The sequence below is a fragment of the Patagioenas fasciata genome, chromosome 1, assembly GCF_037038585.1.
Source record: "Patagioenas fasciata isolate bPatFas1 chromosome 1, bPatFas1.hap1, whole genome shotgun sequence".
In the NCBI taxonomy this organism is placed as follows: Eukaryota; Metazoa; Chordata; class Aves; order Columbiformes; family Columbidae; genus Patagioenas; species Patagioenas fasciata.
The window spans coordinates 22,279,034-22,300,884 of record NC_092520.1 but is presented as its reverse complement, the minus strand read 5'-3'; the positions used below and the strand labels follow the sequence as shown (position 1 = coordinate 22,300,884).

General features: G+C 41.7%; 1 protein-coding gene and 1 long non-coding RNA gene across 3 annotated transcripts in view; one reads left to right on the top strand and one right to left on the bottom strand.

The window, feature by feature from the left end:
• The first annotated feature begins 12,538 nt into the window (after window positions 1-12,538).
• SPATA13 (spermatogenesis associated 13) overlaps window positions 12,539-21,851 on the top strand; it is a 153,660-nt gene continuing 144,347 nt past the window's right edge. The window contains exon 1 of one of the 2 annotated variants that reach the window (XM_071804298.1): window positions 12,539-12,787. In XM_071804298.1, coding sequence (XP_071660399.1) covers window positions 12,710-12,787 — 78 coding nt within the window. In that variant the 5' untranslated portion in view covers window positions 12,539-12,709. The remainder of the gene's footprint in view (window positions 12,788-21,851) is intronic. The other variant, XM_071804272.1, reaches the window with a different exon arrangement.
• Window positions 14,736-20,392, bottom strand: LOC139826970 (uncharacterized). Its single transcript, XR_011737136.1, has 3 exons — window positions 20,302-20,392; window positions 18,739-18,921; window positions 14,736-15,831 (listed from the first exon to the last, which is right to left on the bottom strand). It is a non-coding gene; the product is annotated as an uncharacterized lncRNA (long non-coding RNA).

The following is a 21,851-nucleotide window of genomic DNA, read 5'->3' as shown; positions in this document are numbered from 1 at the left end:
GCTTTCTCCATTAAAGCTCCAAGGTGTATTCCATATTCATACGTTATTTTCTTAATTTTTACTTTGTGGGGAAAAAAAGAACATTAATTTGTTTAGCACTGAGTTAAAGCCTGGAGATAAAAATCCTGCTGTTGTTCGTTAAGGGATGATGTTAGTTAGTATGTGCATGACAGTAAAGATGAGAGGTGCAGTTTATAACTTGGCCTTTATCTGTCTGATGGCAACATCTGTACCAGTGAGTGAAACGGGACAGCATTCACTGGCAGGAGGGCAAATAGTGTGACTCAGCCTGCATCCCTGCAGTGAAGGTCTCCAGTCTCTTTCCCAAAACTGGACTCATTCATCCACAGTGCTTATCAGGCATTATTCCTCTGCTATCTCCACTTTGGTGTGGCCTATGAAAGTGGTAGCTGGCTTAGGCCAAAGTCATTTCACAGAGTGCATAAATGAACAGCACGCTCACAGGGTGACCATAAGGTCACCTCAAACCCCTGCCTTGGCCTTGTTTAGCTCACAGATGTATGTGTAGCCCTCTGTACTAGCTGTTACCCAAATGCAGAACAAAATGGTGAACCTGAGGAACTTACTGCTAACACCGAAAAGAAGCAGCAAACAGAAACAGGTCAGAACAGCTGCACAGGGAGCCACTGAAGCAGTACTGGACAGTAAGATGAAGTTTTAGAATGCAGAGGGTAGGCTCGCCTAAGAAACTGATACACCTACAATGTGGATGATTACATCTGTGTGGATAATTCTGAGCTCCTGTTATCATGGATGATGAGATAAAGACACTTTTTGGTACTGCAAGGGGAACCCAAGTGACTACTGGGCTCCATGGCCTGCAGAAGCTCGTTGGTAGAAGCCATTTTATTTGGTTAGATATTAAGTCTGCAAACTCTTTTGATGTAGAATTTTTTTTCTCTAAGTACAGTTCTAATCATTGCAATCACTGGCAGATGTTAGTCATAGCATGTACATGTAGGAGAACAAGAGAAAGTATGATGGGATTTTTAGCTTCTCACTCCAAACATATTTAGTACAAGCAATTAAAACATAGAATCATAGAAAGAATTAGGTTGGAAAAGACCTCTGGAGGTGTCCCCCTCAAAGCAAAGCCGTTTTCCAAGTTAGATTAGGTTTCCCACTGCCTTCTCCAGTCAAGTTTTTAAAAACTTCAAAGGTGGAGATTGCTTGACATTTCTGTACAACCTGTGCCAGTGTACGACCACTCTCATAATCATAAGTTTTCTTACTAATACATAGCAGGGATTTGCCCTTCCATCCTCTCAACCTCTAGTCGCATCCTACTTCTCTCTTCCCTTCACCATATTCGTGCCCTGTTCTGGATAGAGTCCAGTTTTTTAACATCTTCCTTTTACTGAGGAGTCTAAAACTGTACATGATACTCCAGATGTGGCTTCAAGAGTGATGAGCAGGAAGGAACCACCATGTCCCTTAACTTGCTGGTTATGTGCATGCTAATGCAGTGCACTGTGTAAGAACTATAGGAATAGGTAACACAGATTTTCAAAGACATTTTAATCAGAGAGTTATAATGTAAGCTTCCTGCATAGAAGAAGTGGAAAAAGAAAATTATAAATGTAAATATTTTAGCTGATTTTCTGTGTGGGAAAGTTTCAGCCATGTTAATACATTAATATATTCTAATAATAAATGCCAGCATTTTAATGTATTATCAGATACAGCAAAGTGGATGTCAGTGTAGTGAACAGCTACACAGTACTAAATTTTAGTCATTCAGACATTGTTCAATTCTTGACACCTCTTTAAGTTAGTTAAATACCATACTGGAAGTTAAACAGAGAGCAGTTAATGTCACTGTTTTGGAAAAATCCACTTAAATAGGCCTAATTTCCTTTTTCCTTTCTTTCCCTACTTCACATGGGCACCAAAAGAAGCAAGTCATCCCATGTAAACATGTAGTCTAAAATAGCTGAATGAATTACTTGACTAAGCTCACATGAAAAAGACATCATTATTAAAAATTATCTAGATAATTCAGCATCTTTATTTGTTAAGAACCTGACCTAACACAAATTGTAGATCAGGACCAGGAAAACTAAGGTGCAATAGCTGAAACTTCAAGTGTGTAACATTTGCCTAATCCATGAGTAAAATATGAGAAATAGATCTCACCAATATTGTTTTACCCATTGTGTACTGACTTCAGCATTCCAATATGGTGCCTATTTAGGCACTGATGTTTACAGACTTTATTTAATTGATTTTCAAAGCTCCTATTCTTCAGCAAAATGATCTTAAAATGTGAAATGATCTTTCTGGGTAAATAATAAATAATCTGATTTCCTGGGTCCTCTAAAGCTGACCTTGACAAAGAGAAAAATTGGCCCCTGGTAGCAGATGGGACGATAAGTCTAATACATCTCTGCTTTCCCTTTTCTTCTCTGATTAAGTTATATGTAGAAGTCTTGAATATATAGTTTTCCATATAAAAAGCAGCTATTAAGGCCATGAAGAGATTTCCAGGGATTAGCAAGTGCTGTCTGGGACTTTCTGCATTACTTAATACACTGTCTCCCTATTTCAGTGCATTGACTAGTTTCTTTTGTCTCTTTCTAGAGTTTCTCTATGAAAGCCATCAGTGCTCCTGACTTGGTAAGAACAGTCAGTTTTTTCCCATGTGATACTTCTCCTATTGATTTTAACAGAAACACACTTTTACTGCACTTGCAGATATGCAGAATGTGTCTCAAGAGCAGTGAATTTGTTCAGTCTTGGCTTCTTCATTCTTAAGAGTCTTTTCAAAATGTAAATTAGAGACCAAACCTACAGAATCAGAAATTTTAGAGCACATGCTAATTGCAGAAATCTGAGATGGCTGCTGTGAATGGCAGCTTGTCAGTCAGGCTTGCATCAATGTGAGCTCTGGGGATTTGTATCGCTAGCTTAGAGTAGCTCAAGAGGAAACATGAATCTTTTGTCTCACAGGAACTGCAGAGTTACCTCTCAACTCTATCCTCTTGCCCTTGAAGCTCTTTTAATTATTGTGATCTTGTTAGCATAATTCAACAACTTTAAAAATGAATTAAATGCAGATCAGTTAGTCAGGAAGTGAAATAGTGTTTCTCACACTGTAAAATTATAGCATTACACAGTGATTGAAATTACCAGAAAGCTATGGGGCAATCCAAGTGTTTTTAGGCTCTTTCAGATTATGGTATTTCTGAATCAATAAATTACCATAAAACCACCTCAAAATCCTGTAGCCAGCATTTGTTTTTCAAGCTCTAGGTTTATAAACGCATACATTTATGGGGGTGGGCTTTTTTATTAAGCAAGCAATAGCTCTTCAGTTAAACCAAATTCATCATGTAGGTAGACGAAATATGTTCAGAGGGTCACATCTGAAAAGGTAATTTTTAGAGATCACTAGAAATGAAAACACAATCAGACAGAAGAGCAAGTGAGTTGAGCGATGTGGTGCTCTAGTCAGCACTTGCAACAGGCACTGAAGTGGCTGAGCAGAGCTCATTGCTACCATTGTGTTCCTTCCTTTCCACATGACTGTTTGAAGGGTTGTTTGTCCATCCTGCAGGTGGAGGTGGCCAGAGCAGTGATGTTCCAGCCTTGGCTCTTGCTGAGGCTCTTCTGTCTCTTCACAAGACAAGCTCGTAGCCTCACTTATAAGTTTTCAAGGCTGACTTGTGTTCTCAACTATCTTGCTTTTCTATCATGACAAGGAGGTTTCAGGAACTGTCTATTGACATAAAGACAAACAAGCTATTCTTACAGTTGATGGCAGAGCAGGGAGCTGTAGTGCAGCTGTTTTGGCTTTGCAAAGAACTGGATGTGTCACCATTTCTGGGGAAATTACAATAGTGGGCAACAGCAGAGAGAATTCTAGGGCTGATTCAGAGCAGACCACAGACTGCCAAACTGCTCTCAATGTCTTTGCCCCAATCTTCTAGGAATCACATTACTCGGAACAAGATAAATCAGTCTGATTTAAATGATGCAGGGAAAGGCTCAAGCTGAAAAGCAGGTTTGGGAGTTATGTTCTCTGGCTCCGTAGGATTATAATAAACCTTTATACTAAATTTCCTTCTTAAGCCAGTCTCCTGTAAGAAGACAAAGAGCACACTGGTTGGTAGCACAACAAACATCATGTGTTTGGAATGAGGACATAAACAAGCTCTGGGAAGCAACAGTACAAAATGTCTACTGATGGAGGGAAGAAAGGGAGGTCTCTCACATTTTGCATATGTACAAAATAGTTTCACTGTCTTGTGGCAGAAGCAAATGTACCAGGAATGTCTTCACAGAGTTAGGTCCCATGACAGAAATTCTTTCCTTCACAAGCTCAGTAGCTTTCTTTGTGGAAGAGAGCAGAGTAAGGTCCTCCAAAATTAATTTGGCTAAACAGTAAGCCATATTAGTTGTGTATTCATTGTGCTTAACCCTGCCTGAGACTTCTGAGTACCAGCATGCAATTTTCCTTCATCGCAGAAGTGGTATATTTGAGATTACGTGCCCTGGAGTGAGAGCCAGGGAAGGTACTAATGTGTTTTGTTACGCAATACAGGAAATAAATGTCTAGAGGAGACATGTGCCATGCAGAGTAAGTGAGAGCAAACATAAACAGCAGCAGAGAGTATCAGAGGATCTTAAAGGTTGTGAGTGTATTTTTGTTTCTGCCTTGTGAGACTGTCACTGCCAACTGAGCTGCACAGTGGAGATGAAAATAGCACATGTAGGTACATATGGTGCAGCTGTATTTGGGACATAATCTTTAAGTCAAACTCTGTCTTCTTGCATCTAGTGAGAGTAGTTATGCAACCACTGCAGAGATGGCAAGAGGCACAAGACAGTAAATGCCTTCTACTAAGGATAAAAGTTGAATCGAGCTGGCAGACAGGAACTCTTCTGGCTCATAAGAATAGAGGAAGAGGAGGTCTTTTCAGCATCAGCGTAAGGAATGTGTGCAGGAGGGGGAAACGGGAAGATGGACGAAGCAGATAGCAGAACAGGGAGAAGGATGCAACCCAAGGCAAAATATCTGGGAGTTTAAATTAAGCCTGGAAAGATGGCCCAGTTTATATTAGCAAAGAAGAAAGCACAGGTAAGGTGAAGCAGGGTGGAAGAAATATATTTTAGAATGGGCTGAGAAATGAGTAGGAAATTAGAAATAAGATTTAACAGGGCCTGCATGTTGCTCTGAGTATAGGGGCAGTGAACTTTTCCAGGATCTTATGTGCAGCAATAAATGCTATCACACCTACAGGTTTCCTATCTGTTGCTAATACAGAGGATGCCATGTGCATACCTTTGACCAAAAGCAGCAGCAGCTCTTGCAGATAATTACCACAATTCTCCATTTCCAAGTATTGATTATCTGGTGAGGATGGTAAAGCTGAAACTATAATGATTGGACTTTTTATTCCCAGCCTTGCAGTTTTGAGGGATATGTTGTCATAGAAGTTTTTTTTTGTTTAATGTGCATTGTTGTATCTTCTGAACTCTTTGCATTAGTAGTGGGTTAGGCCATGGGACTAGCAGTTTATAGCATGTGTCACAGAATCCTCTCTCCAGGGAGAGAACTGTGGCAGTAGAGGGTTTATTATAGATTTTTGTAATAAAATACTTCTAGTTAGTCTAGCACTGGGCAAGGCTAAAAAGATTAATTGTTCTTTTGAGGTTTGTGATGCTCTGGATTTCCTGGGGAAGTTTATTCTTCCATTCTTGGACCAAGACCTGAAAATTGTATTTGCTACATGAATCTCTTTTTTGTATAAAATTCCTGTGTGTTAGAAATATAACACAGGCAAGTGTAGAGTCTTGCATCTGGGCAGGAACAACCCCAGGTTCCAGTAAAAGTTGGGGAATGACCTATCAGAGAGCAGCACAGGGGAAAGGGACCTGGGGGTCCTGGTGGACAGCAGAATGACCATGAGCCAGCACTGTGCCCTTGTGGCCAGGAAGGCCAATGACATCCTGGGGTGTATTAGAAGAGGGGTGGTTAGTAGGTCGAGAGAGGTTCTCCTTCCCCTCTACTCTGCCCTGGTGAGACCACACCTGGAATATTGTGTCCAGTTCTGGGCCCCTCAGTTCAAGAAGGACAAGGAACTGCTGCAGAGAGTCTAGCGCAGAGCCACGAAGATGATGAAGGGAGTGGAGCATCTCCCTTATGAGGAAAGGCTGAGGGAGCTGGGTCTCTTTGGCTTGAAGGAGACTGAAGGGAGACCTCATTAATGTTTATAAATATTGAAAAGGGTGAGTGTCATGAGGATGGAGCCAGGCTCTTCATGGTGACAACCAATGATAAGGCAAGGGACAATGTGTACATACTGGAATGCAGGAGGTTCCACTTTGATATGAGAAGAAACTTCTTCACAGTCCCAGCAGTGGCTACTCTAGAAGTCCAGAGGCTGGCCAGGCAGACCTTTGGGTTGAACATCTGTGTCTGTTTCTGGATTCTCATGGTAACTGCAAACTCAGGCCACTGGTCTTCTGGATAGTTTGTATTCACTGAAAGCTGCTGGAGACAGAGATTTCTCTTGTTCTGTGGATGTACAGTCTCTAATGGAATAGGATGGGCCCTTGATTGCTCCCCTAGGGCTTCATATGCTACTTTCATACACATTACAATTAATAGTTAAGTAAGAGCCAATTGAAAATGTGCACAGTAAACACAGATTCTAGTTTGTCATGCTTATCCCACAGCTAGAGCCCTGCTGTTACTTACATGGGAACCTGCCACATTTTTTATTTTCTCTAACTCTTCCACCTTTCAGGCACTCTACTTACAGCCACACAGAGAGAGTGGTCAGGCATTGGAATGGCCTGCTCAGGGAGGTGGTGGACTCACTGTCCCTGGAGGTTTTTAAGCTGAGACTGAACATGGCACTTAGTGCCATGATCTAGTAAATGGACTGAAGTTGGACCAAGGGTTGGATTTGATGATCTCTGAGGTCTTTTCCAACCCAGTCAATTCTGTGATTCACAGAATCACAGAATGTGTTCATTGCCCGCAAAAGCAAGTACTGACTAGCACAGGACACCCTGACTGCGAACTTCTTCCTTCGAAACCTCTCTCAGAGCATGTTTCTTCCATCCTCCCAGAGATACAAGCCTCACACATGCCATTCATGAAGGGAGAACCTCCTTCCTGGCACAGAACAACTCTCTGACTCTCCCGGGGTTCTAGTCTCTGTTTATTTCTTGCTAGCTCCCCCAATTCAGGAACATTCCTGCTGCTTTATTGCATGATGTGGAGCAACCTTTGTAACGAATAATAGCTAAAGAGTTTGCATCACTTGGTAGCACAGCATCAGCAGTCAATCCCAAACTGATTATTCCCCAGTATTCTGAGTAGGTTCCAGACCAAGTACTAGCGTCAAGTTAAAAAATAATCACTTTTTAATGTGTGAGGTTAGGTTTCCCTTGCTGCCTCAGTGGTAATACCAGCCAGACCATATTCTAAAATTCAGACTGACATCAATAAGGACTCTTGACAGGAAAGATATGTAGATTAGAAAAACTGAACTATTGTTTAGATTCTGATTGGATTTTTTCCCTTAGTACTGTTTTTTTTTAGGTATATATTTTTGAGCAAAATCAGATTGATTTTACTTTAGTTTATAGTGTCTTGACTTCCAACAAAATCTGGATTGCAAATATTTTAAGTGAAATTCTATTTAGAAATATACATGCTCTGGATTTTGAACTTTATTTAAACATCTGTCTTACTCATTAGTTCCATAAAATCTTGGGGTTTGCTGAGTATAAAGGTTGGTGGAAGTGTGGGCAGACCATGACTCAGCTGTAATTTTAAATAATGTTTCCCTTTTTCATTTAATCTGAAGCCCTAGTCAGTGCCTCACTTAAGCTGAATCTAAGGCAGCAGGGGTCCAGCTGAGTGGAGTTATCCACATGCCCTGCTGGAGGTAGGATGTGAAAGATCTTCTCTGGAGCTCTCTGACAGCAACCACGGATGTGTCACCAGATGAGTCTTAAAATGACCATCAGATAGGAAATACATTTGCAGAACCTCAACAGCTAATTTTATTAATTAAAAACAATGCATCATTCAGAAACAAGGCTAAGGACTTGCTGCTTGTATCTCCCAGAACACAGTTTTGTTTGGATAACTGGGGAATGACGTAATGTTATGGAGATTGGCTAGGACAGAATGCATTCCTTGTAAATGCCACGTGGTTGTTACTGTTTGAGAGGTGAGCCTAAAAGAGGATAGTATCTGTCTGAACACTGGGCAATCTGAGGATGGAAGGAAAAACAAAAGTTCTTGGACATCACAAGCTCTGTTGATCAGAGATTTTGTGATGTTTTCTTCCTCCTTGAGCCTGACCAAAAGCACATTCCTATTGCTAGAGGATGTCCCTCTGTCTTCAGCAAGGTTTGGATCAAATCCCTCTCTTTAAAGTTGATGATTCCTTCAAAATCAGAACCACTGGCTCTGAGATGTGCCTTGCCAAATACTTCATTAAGGACTTCACTTAAATTTGCTGGGTCAATAACCTGGAATTTGTGATTTCTGCCATTTTTTCATCCCATCACCTTTCTTCATGTTTCCTTAGTTACCAAATGGAAGAAAATTCAAGGCAGTATTGTGGCGGAATGAGAGGAAAGGAGGATTTCCTAGAAACCTTGTCTCCTTTATGACAGTAATGTAGAATATAGTTGGCATGGCATATTTTTGAATAGTAACTTTAATGTTAGTTTTACTCGTGGCATAACTTCAAGCTTTTGCTGATACAAATGGTTACTGCATTAATTATGCATTAATGTTGTGTTACTGTGAGCTGCCTCTAGCTAAGCATTCTCTTTCAGACCACCAGAAGGAGCTATTGAATTCAGAAAACTTTTCCTTCAAAGTAGGACTTGCTTGTACAGCAGGACAAGCTGCAGGATAATGGGGCAGCCAGGCTGTCTTCCTTGCAAAGTCCAGCTCTGAGCCACAAAGCAAATTCTCATTTTCTGAGCTAGCATCTTACAGTAATCAAAACCGACGTTATAGGGTTTAAGATGCTTCAGGGATAAATTTCGGGCTTCATTCCTTAAATATACACCAACAAATACTAACCAAAGAGATGGGAAATTCATTGGGATAGATTTAGCCATAAATTTTCAAAGCACAGTGAGTATGGAAGCTGCCACTTTCCTTTAGGTCAGCGGGGAGATGTTAGGCTAACAGACCTGCAAAACACTTGAGAGAGCTAATGGCAATGTCTATAAGGATAAATAAAATCTGAAATTCTACTTACCCAAGCTGGCTGTCTATCAAAGTGCACCAGTCACCTGTTATGTGTTTTCTGAGGTGATATGAAGATGTGCAATTATCTGTTGTTAGCCCAATATGGGTGTCTCATTACCAAATTCATAAAATGAGGTATTTAGATTTATAAATAGCCGTCCTCTGTGAGCTTTACCCTTCACATTTGACCAAAATCCTTACACCAGTGGAAGTCAGATTATGTTGCTTCTGCCTGTCTTCCATTTACACTTTCTGTCATCTGACAGCCACCTGAAAATTTGTGATGCTGGTTTGTGGGTGGCTCATTCTGTGCGAGAGTGCGTGTGTGTATCTTTGAATCAGTGTTTGGGACAAGACCTTAATGAAGTCTGTCCACTGCTATTTACAGCTTGCTTTGCTGTCATAATGTTGACCCTGGAGGACAGTAAGACACTACCAAGATGCAATCCTACATATATTTCACAGAATAAAACCCACCTCTGTCTGTGGGAGGAACCAGTACTAGTACAAAACATCAGTGTTGCAGTTAGCCTTTGTTGTATGCTAAGTGATAGGAACTCTGGTTCTCTGGACAGACCTCTAAAACTATGTTTACAATTGTTGCTGTGTTGGGATGTTCTTCTGGATCGACTCATTTCTTTGGAAAGGAATAAAGTGTGGGGTGTCAGAGAAGAACAGGATGAATGCTAACACATATAGGTTGTAGGCAAAGGAAAGGGAAGTAATGAGCAATAGTGGTTATTTCCGAGTATGTCATAAAACAGCATTTGTCAATAAACTCCCATTGTGGTGCCCTACGCAATTTCCTAAGTTCATGTATTCAGCATATTAGAAGAATATTTGGTTTAAACATATGTATTATTCATGTCTTTGGATTAACAGGATGAGAAAAGGTGTCTGAGGAATAACTTAGAGTAGAGTAAATTAGGTGTTGCCCTGAGGACCTTACAGTACAAATGGTAACAAGATGTGCAGTCACTTGGGAAGACAAACACCGTAACTCTGAACCCTTCCTACTTCTTCCTCCAAAACATATACCGAGTATGGTGTCATATGGTATCAAATATCGCTGTGGTCAGTTTGGGTCAGATACTCTGGCTGTGCCCAATCCTGGCTTCTGTTCACCTGGCACGGTGTGAGAAGGTGAAAAGTCCTTGACTACTTAGCAACAAATAAAACATCAGTATGTTAGCAACATTATTCTCATTCTAAATCCAAAACACAGCACTGTACCAGGTACTAGGAAGAAAATTTACTCTATTCCAGCCAAAACCAGGACAATACTCCATATTATTTTAACACCACTTCATTGACTGGTGCTTGAATTGTCCTAAAAGAATCTCAATAGAGAAGTAAATGAAAGCAGACTATAGAAAGTCAGTTGTGGGGAGGAAATAAACATTTTTCACTATGTACAGGTCTCTTCAGAAATACACAAGTGTGTTACTATCAAAATATTATTTACAGGGAGATGAATCCTATTTTATCTTTATGAAAACAACAAAGCCCACTTATGACCTAATCCAAGGAAACAGATGATTTCTGTTTGTTCAGTTAGTCCTGGTCTATGTCACAACACATATCATTCTGTCTTTTGAAAGCGTGCATCAGATCCGTATGGTTGTGTTTGGAGTGACCTTCCTACAAAGTTATGCTTTTTCACCTTATTCACGTTGAAGGTAATTGGACACTGGCTGGTGGGTTTGTTGACCTTCTTGGGAGGGATCCTGTTGCTGGGAGTCAAGCTATAAGATTGCCTTCTTGAAATTTCAAATAATGGTGTTATGATGTGACTTCTGTGCCCTTTAAATACTGAGGGTTTCAGTTCTGCCAGTGCAAGCACTAAGGTACAGGAATCCAGCCGTATGCTGACATCAGAAGGTTTGGGGCATTCCTTAGCTTTTGCATGGTGCATGGCTTCTTCTGTGCCACAGGTTTTAGATTATTAGAACAAATGAATTCCTACAGAGTCAGATTGTCAATGTACTACTCCTCTTTGTGAGTTGTTGCATGTCTAATCTCTCCAATGTCAGTGCAACTTCTGTATGAGTAGGTATTCATTAGCAAGAATAAAGAGTTTTTCCAACATTGCAAATGTGTTACTCATGGCCCAGTTATTGCTTAGTAGACTGAAACGTACTCGGGACATTTTGACATTTGGTAGCAAACATCTGTCTGGAGTCACAGACCAGACCCACAGAGCAAGTGGGAGAAAGTCAATGCATCTTTCAACTCTGTCTTAATATTCAGTAGGAGGTATTAATCTCAAGTCACACTGGCTTTCTGAAATGCCAATACACAGGCTCCATCTCTTCAGCCAGTGGTGAGAAAGCGACAGTTTCAGAGAGCAGCTGATCCCGCCTGTCTTTCTCCAGTGACAGGGGAGGAAATTAGATGACTAACAAACTAGAGACCTTTTTCGGGAAAGATAAATATAGATGAGAGACAAATTACCCAAGTCAAAACTGCTCTTTGCATGCCGGTACTTTTACATGATGGCATCCATCAGAGGTCACTTCCTCTGCTGTGTTCATGAGGGAAATGTCTCTCACGTGCAGCATCTCCTGCATCACATAGCACGCTCCATGCATCCAATAAACCACCGCTTATTGGGGCTATTATAGTACTTGATTTCCCTTTTTTCTTTCTTCTTTTGAATTTTCCTTCCTGTGAGAGAACATCTACCTCAGTCGGTAATAGAGATGGAAAAAGCCCTCTGAAGTTGACTGAGAATCACAAAGTGGTAGCTGTCCTGTCCTGTCCTGTCCCACTGACTCTATTGCCCTGGTGTCCAGATTTGACCACCTGTGAATCTTTTCATCTAGCACTGTGCAGAGCAGATCGTGTGACTGATCTCTTGGCACAGCCAGTGTGTTGCCCTGGCGGGTAGTGCAGGATGAAAAAAGCACAATACATGCCTTTTCTGCCTGAGACTTGTTTATCTGCATGACATCCAGGCTGCTCCGGGAGAGCTCTCCTCTTGGTGATCACTGGCAACCAAAAACAAATCAAATCAAGGCAAAGTTTGAGAAATTCTCCTACACAAAGAGCTGCTCTAAAACAAAGCCACGTTCTTGTGGTGCATTGTCCTAGCTCTGTGTGAGCCCTGTGAGGAGACAAAGGCAAGCAGGGAGGAAATTTCAGCTGCTTAGTAAATGCCCTAATTTGATTTATTTACTGCTCCCTTCCCCCACCCAAACTGTTCTGCTAACCTGTTAGTCCCAACTCAGACAAGTAAGACCAGCTAATCTGATTAGTTCTGACACACAGGGGCAAGGCTGCTGGGAAAAGCTGGACCTTTACAGCTGTTTCAGGCTTCAGCTTCGATCATAACGTTATGGGCTTGCTGAATGTATAGCTCAGCGTGACAGGAGCCCGGCAGCATGTGCACGAGTGAGCAGTGTGACCGTCACTGAAGATTTCTACCCTGGGTCTGAGGCCACTGGAATACAAACCATGTTTCGTGTCACCTTCAATGTAGTGACAGAGAAAGTCACCTTCACCTTGGCAGCCTGCCCCTCCATCACGTGGAAGGTAAGCTCAGATATGCATCATGTAAAAAGGTTGATGGCATGGAAAAATTAATATCTAAATTGTTTTCCCAACCATAGACTGTGTTTACAAAATTTTAAGGGGAGTAATGTTTTAAGGGAACTGCACTGCAAAGTGGCATATGCAAAACTCAGAGTTAGACAGACCGAATGGATCTGGTTCTAGATAACAGCTTGTTCATTGTCTTTTAAAGCTTTTATTATCTGACATTTTAAAATGGCCAAATGCATAGTCACTTTCCTCATTCTGGCCTTGAAATCCCACTGGATTTATATTAACAGCAAATCCTGAGAGGTATATAAACACAACCTACTTGTGTGTCGCAGGGAAGGGCACTGGGGAAAGCTTTCAGGCTTCTTAGATAATTTAGGGATTGCAAGGATTTTTGAACTGTACCAAGGTAAAAAAAAATTTGCATCACTATGATAAAGACTTGAAGAAAAAAAAAAGACTCTAGATGCATAATTTACCCGGCATGGGATTGTGATAAAATCTGGCAGAAGCCAAAGGTGCTTTGCACATCGGTTCCTCCCATTCAGAGATTCAGTTCAGATCTCCATTTCCTTGAGAGAAATGTTCCCATCTCATCTTGAAGAGAACAACATTGTCAGGATGAGATGCGATCAGGTTCATTGCCTTTCCATTCCGTTAGTGAGTGTGTGCTTTCACTATAGTGCAGTTTGAGACGACAGCTGCTGAAATGTTGCTTTAAAAACTTCATTTTAGAGGCTATTACTTACAGACCAGTTACAGCAGGAACCTCGGTCCTGTCTGTCATTGTGCCTTTCAGATGTGAGGCAACTATGAATAACTAGCTACAGTGGTAAGTCAGGGTAAATGCTCTTGTTTCTGCTGTGCATGACTCCTGATGCTGTGTAAGGAGTTGTCATATATCTTTGCTGTGTCATTTTCTCAGTCTTGGACCTGTCTTTTCTCTTGACTTGTGAAGCAGACACTGTCCAGAAGCTATTATTAGAAGGTCTTTACAGGGCCTGGTACAGTGTGGCCGCAGACCAGATCTGTGCTATTTGTAGCATGATATGCTAAATAAAAAACCACATACTGGGGCAAAGTGTGTTTGGAGTAAAATTCTCATGAAATTAATTTTACAGAACACTCTCTCTCTTTGGGAGAGTTTAGGGTGATATTGCTTCACCTTCTCTATTTACTAGGAAAACTTACCTTCCAAAACATGCATATTCACGAAATGGTCATGAAAAGGTCATTTCAACACGCTATAGAATGACCTTACCTGTGCTTGCTAATGGTGTGTTAAATATTTTTCTACCTTCATATCAGAGTTGTTAGGACTTACAGCTCTCTACCTTCAGGTTGCGAGGCACTTAGAAGAGGGCATCGAAATCTAATAGGATATTGGATCTTACTGTGCTGCACTGTTCCTACCTGCAGGCTCCTGAGCTCTTGGTACAGCAAACATGTACGTGAATATAACCCAGCCGGGTGCCGCATTTCAGTGCACATTTATTACATTGCTGAGGGCTGTTAGACATAATTGCATTGTAGAAAATCCCTCTGGAACAAACTGGCAAGCACTGAAAAGCACATCCTGGCACACTTTTCAGTTCTCCAGCTCTTCTATTATTTGCATAATTAAAATTATTTGATATGTGCAATGTGTGAACATGAGCAAATGCTTGAAAGAAAAAGAAAAGAAAAAAGCTAAAAGAAACTATGGTAGAGTAGAAGTTCCTGAAATGTAGTACATTTATTGATGAACTAAGTGAAAAATATGCGTGAAAGTGGGCACAGTTATATGGAAAAACATGATGGGGTGCCAAGGCAGCAGAAGAGATGACTTTGGAGCAGACCTTACCTAAGTAATGCTAAGTTAATTTAAGAAAAGCTTTGCTGAGAAAGGTAATATTTTTTATTGACCAACTCTTACACTTGAAAAAAATCAACAAGGTTTCAAGCACATAAGCCTTCCAGTTTGATAGTAGGAGGTTAATGAAAGATACAGTTTCCCTACAGCCTTGCCTGATGTCTGTCCTTCTCTCAGCCAGAAGAGCGCTGATACTGCTAGTTTAAATCTTCTGAATCTGAAATAGGTCACATCACTGCTGGAGGAGGGAGGACAGAGATATCTACTTTCAGACTGCTAAGTCTTTTTCTCTCAAGAGCAGGTGGTCCAGCCTGCAGATAACGCTGAGATGTTCTGCTTTTCCATGTGCCTGTGTCATGATCGGCAGCTGAGTCTTGCCCAGTGTGGTGGGGTCAGGGGGACATTGCAGCTCAGTAGCAGATGTCCTGGGGTCAGGAGGGACAGTGCAAGTTCTATCCCAAGTTCTTATCTTTCTGCCCTATGCTGTGTAGTTTTCATTTCTGTTAGAAATCAATTTCTCATTAGAAGTATTGGTGAAAAATATTCCAGTCAAAGACTACTGTAATTATATGTAAAATATTCATTTATACAGTATTTTAGTGGAAGAAAGACAGGACTCCTGTTCCAGACATTTCACACTCTGTAGGGCATAAAACCCACTGCTTTTGTCAAAACATTGTTTTGTAAAACTAGTTCAATTAGAAGTGGGGGAGGGTATGGATATAGGACAACAAGAGGGAAGCGACAGCTGAAAAGCCTGTTGACAAGTGTGAAGGGCTCAGAGTTGAACATGCCTTTTCACATAGGCCCCAATGCTTGAAAACCAAAGCAAAAAGCATCTTGATTATAAACCATGAGCATCTTTGTGATAAAGGCGGGAGGAGGGGATGGGGCTGCCCTTTCTCACCTCTCTGTGTCAGTCTGCCTCCGCTCATTCGCCTGCTCCTTAGAGAACAGGCTGCTGGTACTTCTCCATCTGTCGACAGGCATGGAGCTGGTCAGCTGAGTACTCTAAGATATGTATGGGTTACACAAATCAGGCTGCAGATGATATCCGTTTGGCCAGACTCCCTCTTCAATGGCCTTTTCAGGTTTCACTCACTTGAATTACTGTTGCATTTTCAATCAGTTCTGCTAACATGCGTGGAGTCTCACATTGCGCTTCTTTGTGTCATACACCTGACTTTAAGAGCAGATAACAAGATCATGCAGCTATTGATATACCAACAAACTCCTACCGCTCATTTCCTGACCTGTGAATAGGTGACATGCTGCTTAGATGAATGCAATTCAAATTCGCAGGGTACAAGCAGATTTAGTTGCAGAATGTACTTGCTTGTGGAGGATTAGCTAGACTTGAATCATATTGATTTTCTCTTAAGCTTGATGGTTCAGTTTTGCTGAATCTTGCCTGAGCTGTATGGGGGAGAAGCAGCAAAAACTGCTGGTTTGTGGCTTTCTATTCAAGGCTGGGAAATTCACTCAATGGGGATCAGCCTAACTCCGGGCTTTCTTGTCAACTGATGCTGCACTTTATCTCCATGACACGGACAGATAAATGAGCTGGGGGTGGCTTTGCCGGCCGTTGGAGCCCAACCCAAGCGCGTTGTTGCCAACTTTCAAAAGCTGCACAATGGCTGGTTCTCCCTGGCAGTTACAGCCGTTGGGGCAGGGACCTGCCCCCTGAAAGGCTGTTAAGAAATAAGGATGTAAACTTCTCTCTAAGGATGTGGGAACAATGTTCAAATCCGGTGAAGGGAGCAATATCTGTGACAAGGAAATCAGAAAAATCAGGAGCTTAGTGTTTGTTTTCTTTTTGCAGCAAGTTGAAGACGGCACTCTTGTTTGTGCTGGGCTGGTGGGGAGGCGGGAGGGGAGACATGGGAAGCGGGGGCAGCTCCCAGCTTTACGGGCTCAGAATAACCTTCTCTGCTGCAGTTTTAGAAACCTCTGTTAGACCGGCATAGAGCTACAGCCCACCCCATTCAGCAAGAGTAAGTGCATGTTACTGAACACTTTGTGATTACGTTCTTGTGGCAGTGCCTAAATACACCTCCAGTGTCAAAAACCAGGGTGATAAATACAGTACAAATGGAAACAGGGTCTTGCCAGAAATGTTCACTATCAAGACCTATGCATTTAGTGCATCCTAGCAAAGGATCAGACCATGAGCAGGACAGTGTGGTGATGACAAATGTCATCCTCATGTGATGGCACCTGGAAAGAAGGGAGTGCAGGAAGAGAGTGTGACTGTGGCACATGGATTACTCTAGAGCTGAATCTGGGGGGGGGGGCCTGCATTAGCCCAAAGAGCTGCTTTGCTCCCCAGATCCTGTCAGTGCTGGGGAGGTGTTGGAGCTGAAGATGCTCAGCACCTGTGGGGAAGAATTTAACTTTGTTCTTTACTTGGACGTTGTTTTCAGCTTACAGAACAGTGCATTTCTCCTTGAACAGCAACTGCTGTTAAATATACAACTGCTAAATACTTCCAAGTGAAAATTCCCTGAAGAGATCCAGAAACAGCTATTGCTCTCAGTCTTCATTTGAAATTCTTTTTTTCACCTTGCTTTTAGAGAGCTCCTCAAGATATGCCCCAGATATTCATACAACAGCTTCTATGAACTTTGTTCAAGGCTCACAAGCACGTGTGAGGTGTCTCTTTTTTCTCCCTGCTCATGAGTGCAGATGCATCCTATCTTGTATATTTATTAGTTGATTTTGTCACTTTTTGATGCACCCAAAAGAGACGTTGACAAATTCCCTTCACTCCTCACAATATTCACAGTCCAGTCATAGTCTATGACCCCAAATACTTGTCTCAGCAACTCTGAACTACACACTATTGCAGCCACCTTTGGGATTATGATGCCTGATATGGGAACTATTGCCATACAAGCAAGTACTTTTTGAGATGGTGACATTTCTAGCAACAATTTTAGACTTTTTTTACCTCGAGCCATGATGATAGACCAAGTTTTTCTTCCTGTCATTACACTTCTGGGAGTTCTGTAGCTCCCACATGTCTCCTCAAAGGTCTTGGTGTCAGAGTTTTGCTCATTTGTAGGGGACTGAAATCCCTTTCTCCACCTCTCCCTGTTCATTTGCTTACAGTACAACTTATCCACCTTTGTCTGCTTCTTGCCACACAACAGTGTTTTCTTAGCCTTGCACCAAAACCCTAAATGACCGTGATTCAGAAGGATCAGCAGATTCTTGTTGAGACATTAGGTAATATATGCAGAAAATCAGGTCTGTGATGCTGGTTTGATCTCCAGCTCTAGCTCACCAGCAGATGGTAGCAAACATCTCCTTCCCTGTGAGCTTAGTCTGGGGTTGTCTGAATGCAAAAGGGCTGGAGTGCCTCATTGGAGTCGTTTATTTCCAGCAAGAAAAAATAAGCTGTAAACAAAATAGTTGTGCAACTTGGAACAAGGGAGGAGAACCACGGAAACCACGGAAATATTGCTGCAATCGGGACATAAGTATTCAGTAGAGGCCAGAACAAAATCACTGCAGTAACTTGCACTGAATGGCATGAGAAGCATTTTGGTGTCACTGTGATTGTTTTTGTGGTGACAAAAAGGGACCATTATTTGCAATGTAGCAAATGAACAACATTCAGAGCAGCATGATAAAATCAAAACTGCTCTGGGTTGTCTCTGCCTGTGTATGCTGACCCTCTGTCTTTACTTTGAAGTCATGGATATTTCAGGATGGGTATTTTTACTAGAGGCTGTTTTTAATAATTATTTGGGGTTTTTTTCTGAGCTGTACCAGCTCTAGTTCTTTTGCATTTGATATATGCTGTTGATTACCACTTTCTTTCACTCTCTTCTGTATGCTACTCATTCGAATGGCTTGTTGTGACAACACCTCTCAGCTGCTTTTTCCTGATAGCAGCTAAACTGAGAGACAGGAAGACAGAGAGAGACAGAATAACATGAAAGCTGCTAGGCTGAGGTGTAATTTCCATAAGGAAATATCTCTTCACTTATAAAGCAGTAGTGGTTAGAGTTGGGCAAACTATTTGTGGAAAAAAAAAAAACAAAACCAAACTGTTTTAAAGTGTGTCACCTCTATTTTTAATTACCTTACTGGAGATTCTGAAATTTTTGACTCCTTTGTGCCAGCACTGTTTGTTTCTAGAAGCAGTTTCTGCAAAGCATTCCTTTTGTGCTCATTTCTCCATCAATAAGTGGTTGGTGGCCAAAAATCCTAAGGATTTGGTTCTGTTGTTTGACTGGATGCTGAAACTGATTTCTGTGCTCATTTGCTGTAAATGAAAAAAAAATAATAGTAGAAAAAAGGTCATTGAAATATCATTGAACACAAGGAAGCAGCTTTTTATGGGTATAAAAATGTATTCCTTCTCCAGTGCTTACTGTATTTTGAGCCAGAACATCTTACTTATTTAAAGTTTTAAAAAAGAAAGAAAAAGGAAAGCAATGGGTTACTGCATTGCGCTGCTGCTTTTGCAGGGTGGCTTGCTCTGGAAAACAGAGCGGAATGCTAGTGAGACTGGCTGTGTCTGTCAGTGTTCATGTCACGTACCTGAGGATTTCAGCTGAAGTTGTCGGGCTTCTCCTTCAGGTTTGAATCTTTCTGTTTTCTTGCAATTATTAGAAATACCTTCTGTGCCTTTGGCAGATGTATAGCTGGTGTGAGTCATTTCAGCTCCATGGACATCAGTCAGTGCTCTCAGTGTCCATGTATGTTGTGTTGGACATGGCAGGCTACACTGCCAGCCTGACCTCCTACCAGAGTGACAATATTTGTCTCCTACAGCTGTGCTGTTGGCAGAGGTGCTGATCAGTCAGCTCTAGAGACAACTCAAAATTTTGCTTGAGAGTTTTTGGGCCATGTCTTTTGGCAGAGAGATGTGCTGGGAAAGACCTGGAAATAAACTGACCTAAGCACTTAATCTGAAAGAGTTAGAACTGGAAGAGGGCAAGTGTTAGTGGCCTGAACACCGTGGTTTTTTACAGGATGGTAAATCTGCCTCTAGGGATCCTTGTGTGCCATCAGAAATGCCATAGGCATCTGAAGCCAGGCTTTGGTTAGACATAAACTCAATGTAGATTCAAATTTGTTCAGAAAAACTGATGGATTTATTTTGTACTGTTGGGCTTTATGCCCCATCATGTATAATCTGTCTGCACATTTCATGCTGGACCAAGGAACATCTGCCCTCCCACAGCCAGCATAAAGCCTCTACAAAAGCATGAAGCCATTACACAGTGTCATGAAGGGATCCCGAGACTAGTTTTAGGCAGACAGCCAGGTCCAAAACAGGCTTTTATTCCGTCCGGGAAAGTCCAGGAGAACAACCAATTAGAAACAGGGTTTATAAAATCAGTTAGTACTCCGGTAACATAAAATGCAGATTCGGATATCAACTTGAGGAGATTATTTGGGCTACAGCTAAATAAGAATAATGGAGATCCACAGCGTGCATACACGCACTCACAATAAACAACATCAGAGCCATCCCTGACTCCAAGAAAATACACCCACGTGTCTAGTGAGGAATTATATTAAGGATATACGCTTGCCTGAATCTGGCAAGGAATTATTATAGAAAATACACGTGCTTATATTTAAGCACGGAATACACTCGCTGGTCCAGCGAGGAAAATACAAAGTTATCACTCACCCAAACGAGGCAGCGAGGCTGTCCCAATACCGGGAGGTTACCTTAGCCAGCGATCCTGCCTTAAGGGGAGGCTTCTGGCGTACATACCCGCAGCTCCGAGAAGACCACAAACAGTCGTCGGCGGGATCCCCGTTTTATAGTCTGGTCAGAGCTGGCTGTGGGCAGTCTAGAAGCTTCGCGGCTTCTCTGCACCCCCCTACTGTGGCTATGTGCACCTCTGCACCCCCATAATGTGGCTGGTGCGCCCCCTCCTCTCTCCTAACAGCTCTGGCCTGGGTCTCACAATAGGAGCCATTAACTTGCCCCATTGCAGGAGAGGGGGGAGGTGTTTGGGAAGAGGGGGGATGTGCACACATGCAGCTGCCACATCAGTTCTCAGCGAAGGCGGGGGGAGTGGGCGGAGAGTGTACTGCCACACACAGCTTAAACTCTCTCCTGTATAGCATGTTTAATCTGTCTGAAGTGCAATCGTGTTCTCACGTCTGACCACATCCAGTTAATAGCATTGGTGGTACTTAGATAAACCATAATGGAACCACAGCCTAAATGCATAAATGCATCCATACAAGAAGCTGATGTAAGATGTGAAGTCAACCCTCTGCTTGATCACATTTACTTTCCCAGCTGTAAAGACACATAGGAACATGTGCACTGTTTCAAATACAAATCTCAAAACCTGTGCAGTTACTAGTTAACATCAGCTCTACATTCAGTCATCCTGCACTGGCCTGATGAGATATTAGGAAAGGAGGGCATAGGAGGTAGCCTTGCAATGTGAACCTGGGCACACAATAGTAAGGAAAGAGAAAATACATGGGAACTGAATGCTGTCATTTGAAGAGAATGCCTAGAAACCCAATGAATTGCAAGTGGGAATTGCAAGGTCCTTGCTGAAGACAATGAAGTGTTGATTTGAGTAGTAGGGAGACTGGAAAAGATGATGGCACAGCACCAAAACAAAGAGGTGTTTGTATGGGGCAAGTTTAGGAATTGTCTTGTGGAAGTGAAATTTTGGATTCTGACCAAAAAGAATAAACATGCTTTATTTGATACACCATGAAATGTATGTATTTTGCCCATGGGATTCAATTTCTATTGCAGTGTAGATGTTTAATACTTGGTAGTTGCAGTAGTACTGAGGTATTGTAACTCCCTTAGGCACTTCTTGCCTTATTTAACAGTATCGGAAGTTCTTCCCACTATTATTATTACAAAAGGAGCAGTCACAAACTTAGGTCAGTGTGTAGAAGTCTTCTATGACAGTGATAATTAATTACACTTTATACAATATCCATTGTCTCAGTGCAGGTAAAAGCATCCTAGGTGCTTTACAAAATATAAAACGCCATGGCCTCTGGCCTAAAGTGCTTTATACTTTAGTTCAGACATGACATAAGATGTGAGAAATGTGAGTGAGATGATACAGGGATGAGTGAGACCCAGAGTTCCTGTAGAGAGAGCACTCTGGTGTGATGTTTATATATCCTGAGCATTAAACTGCATCCAACCCTACACTCTTTTTTGAAGTCAGCCTAATTTTTTATGGAAGA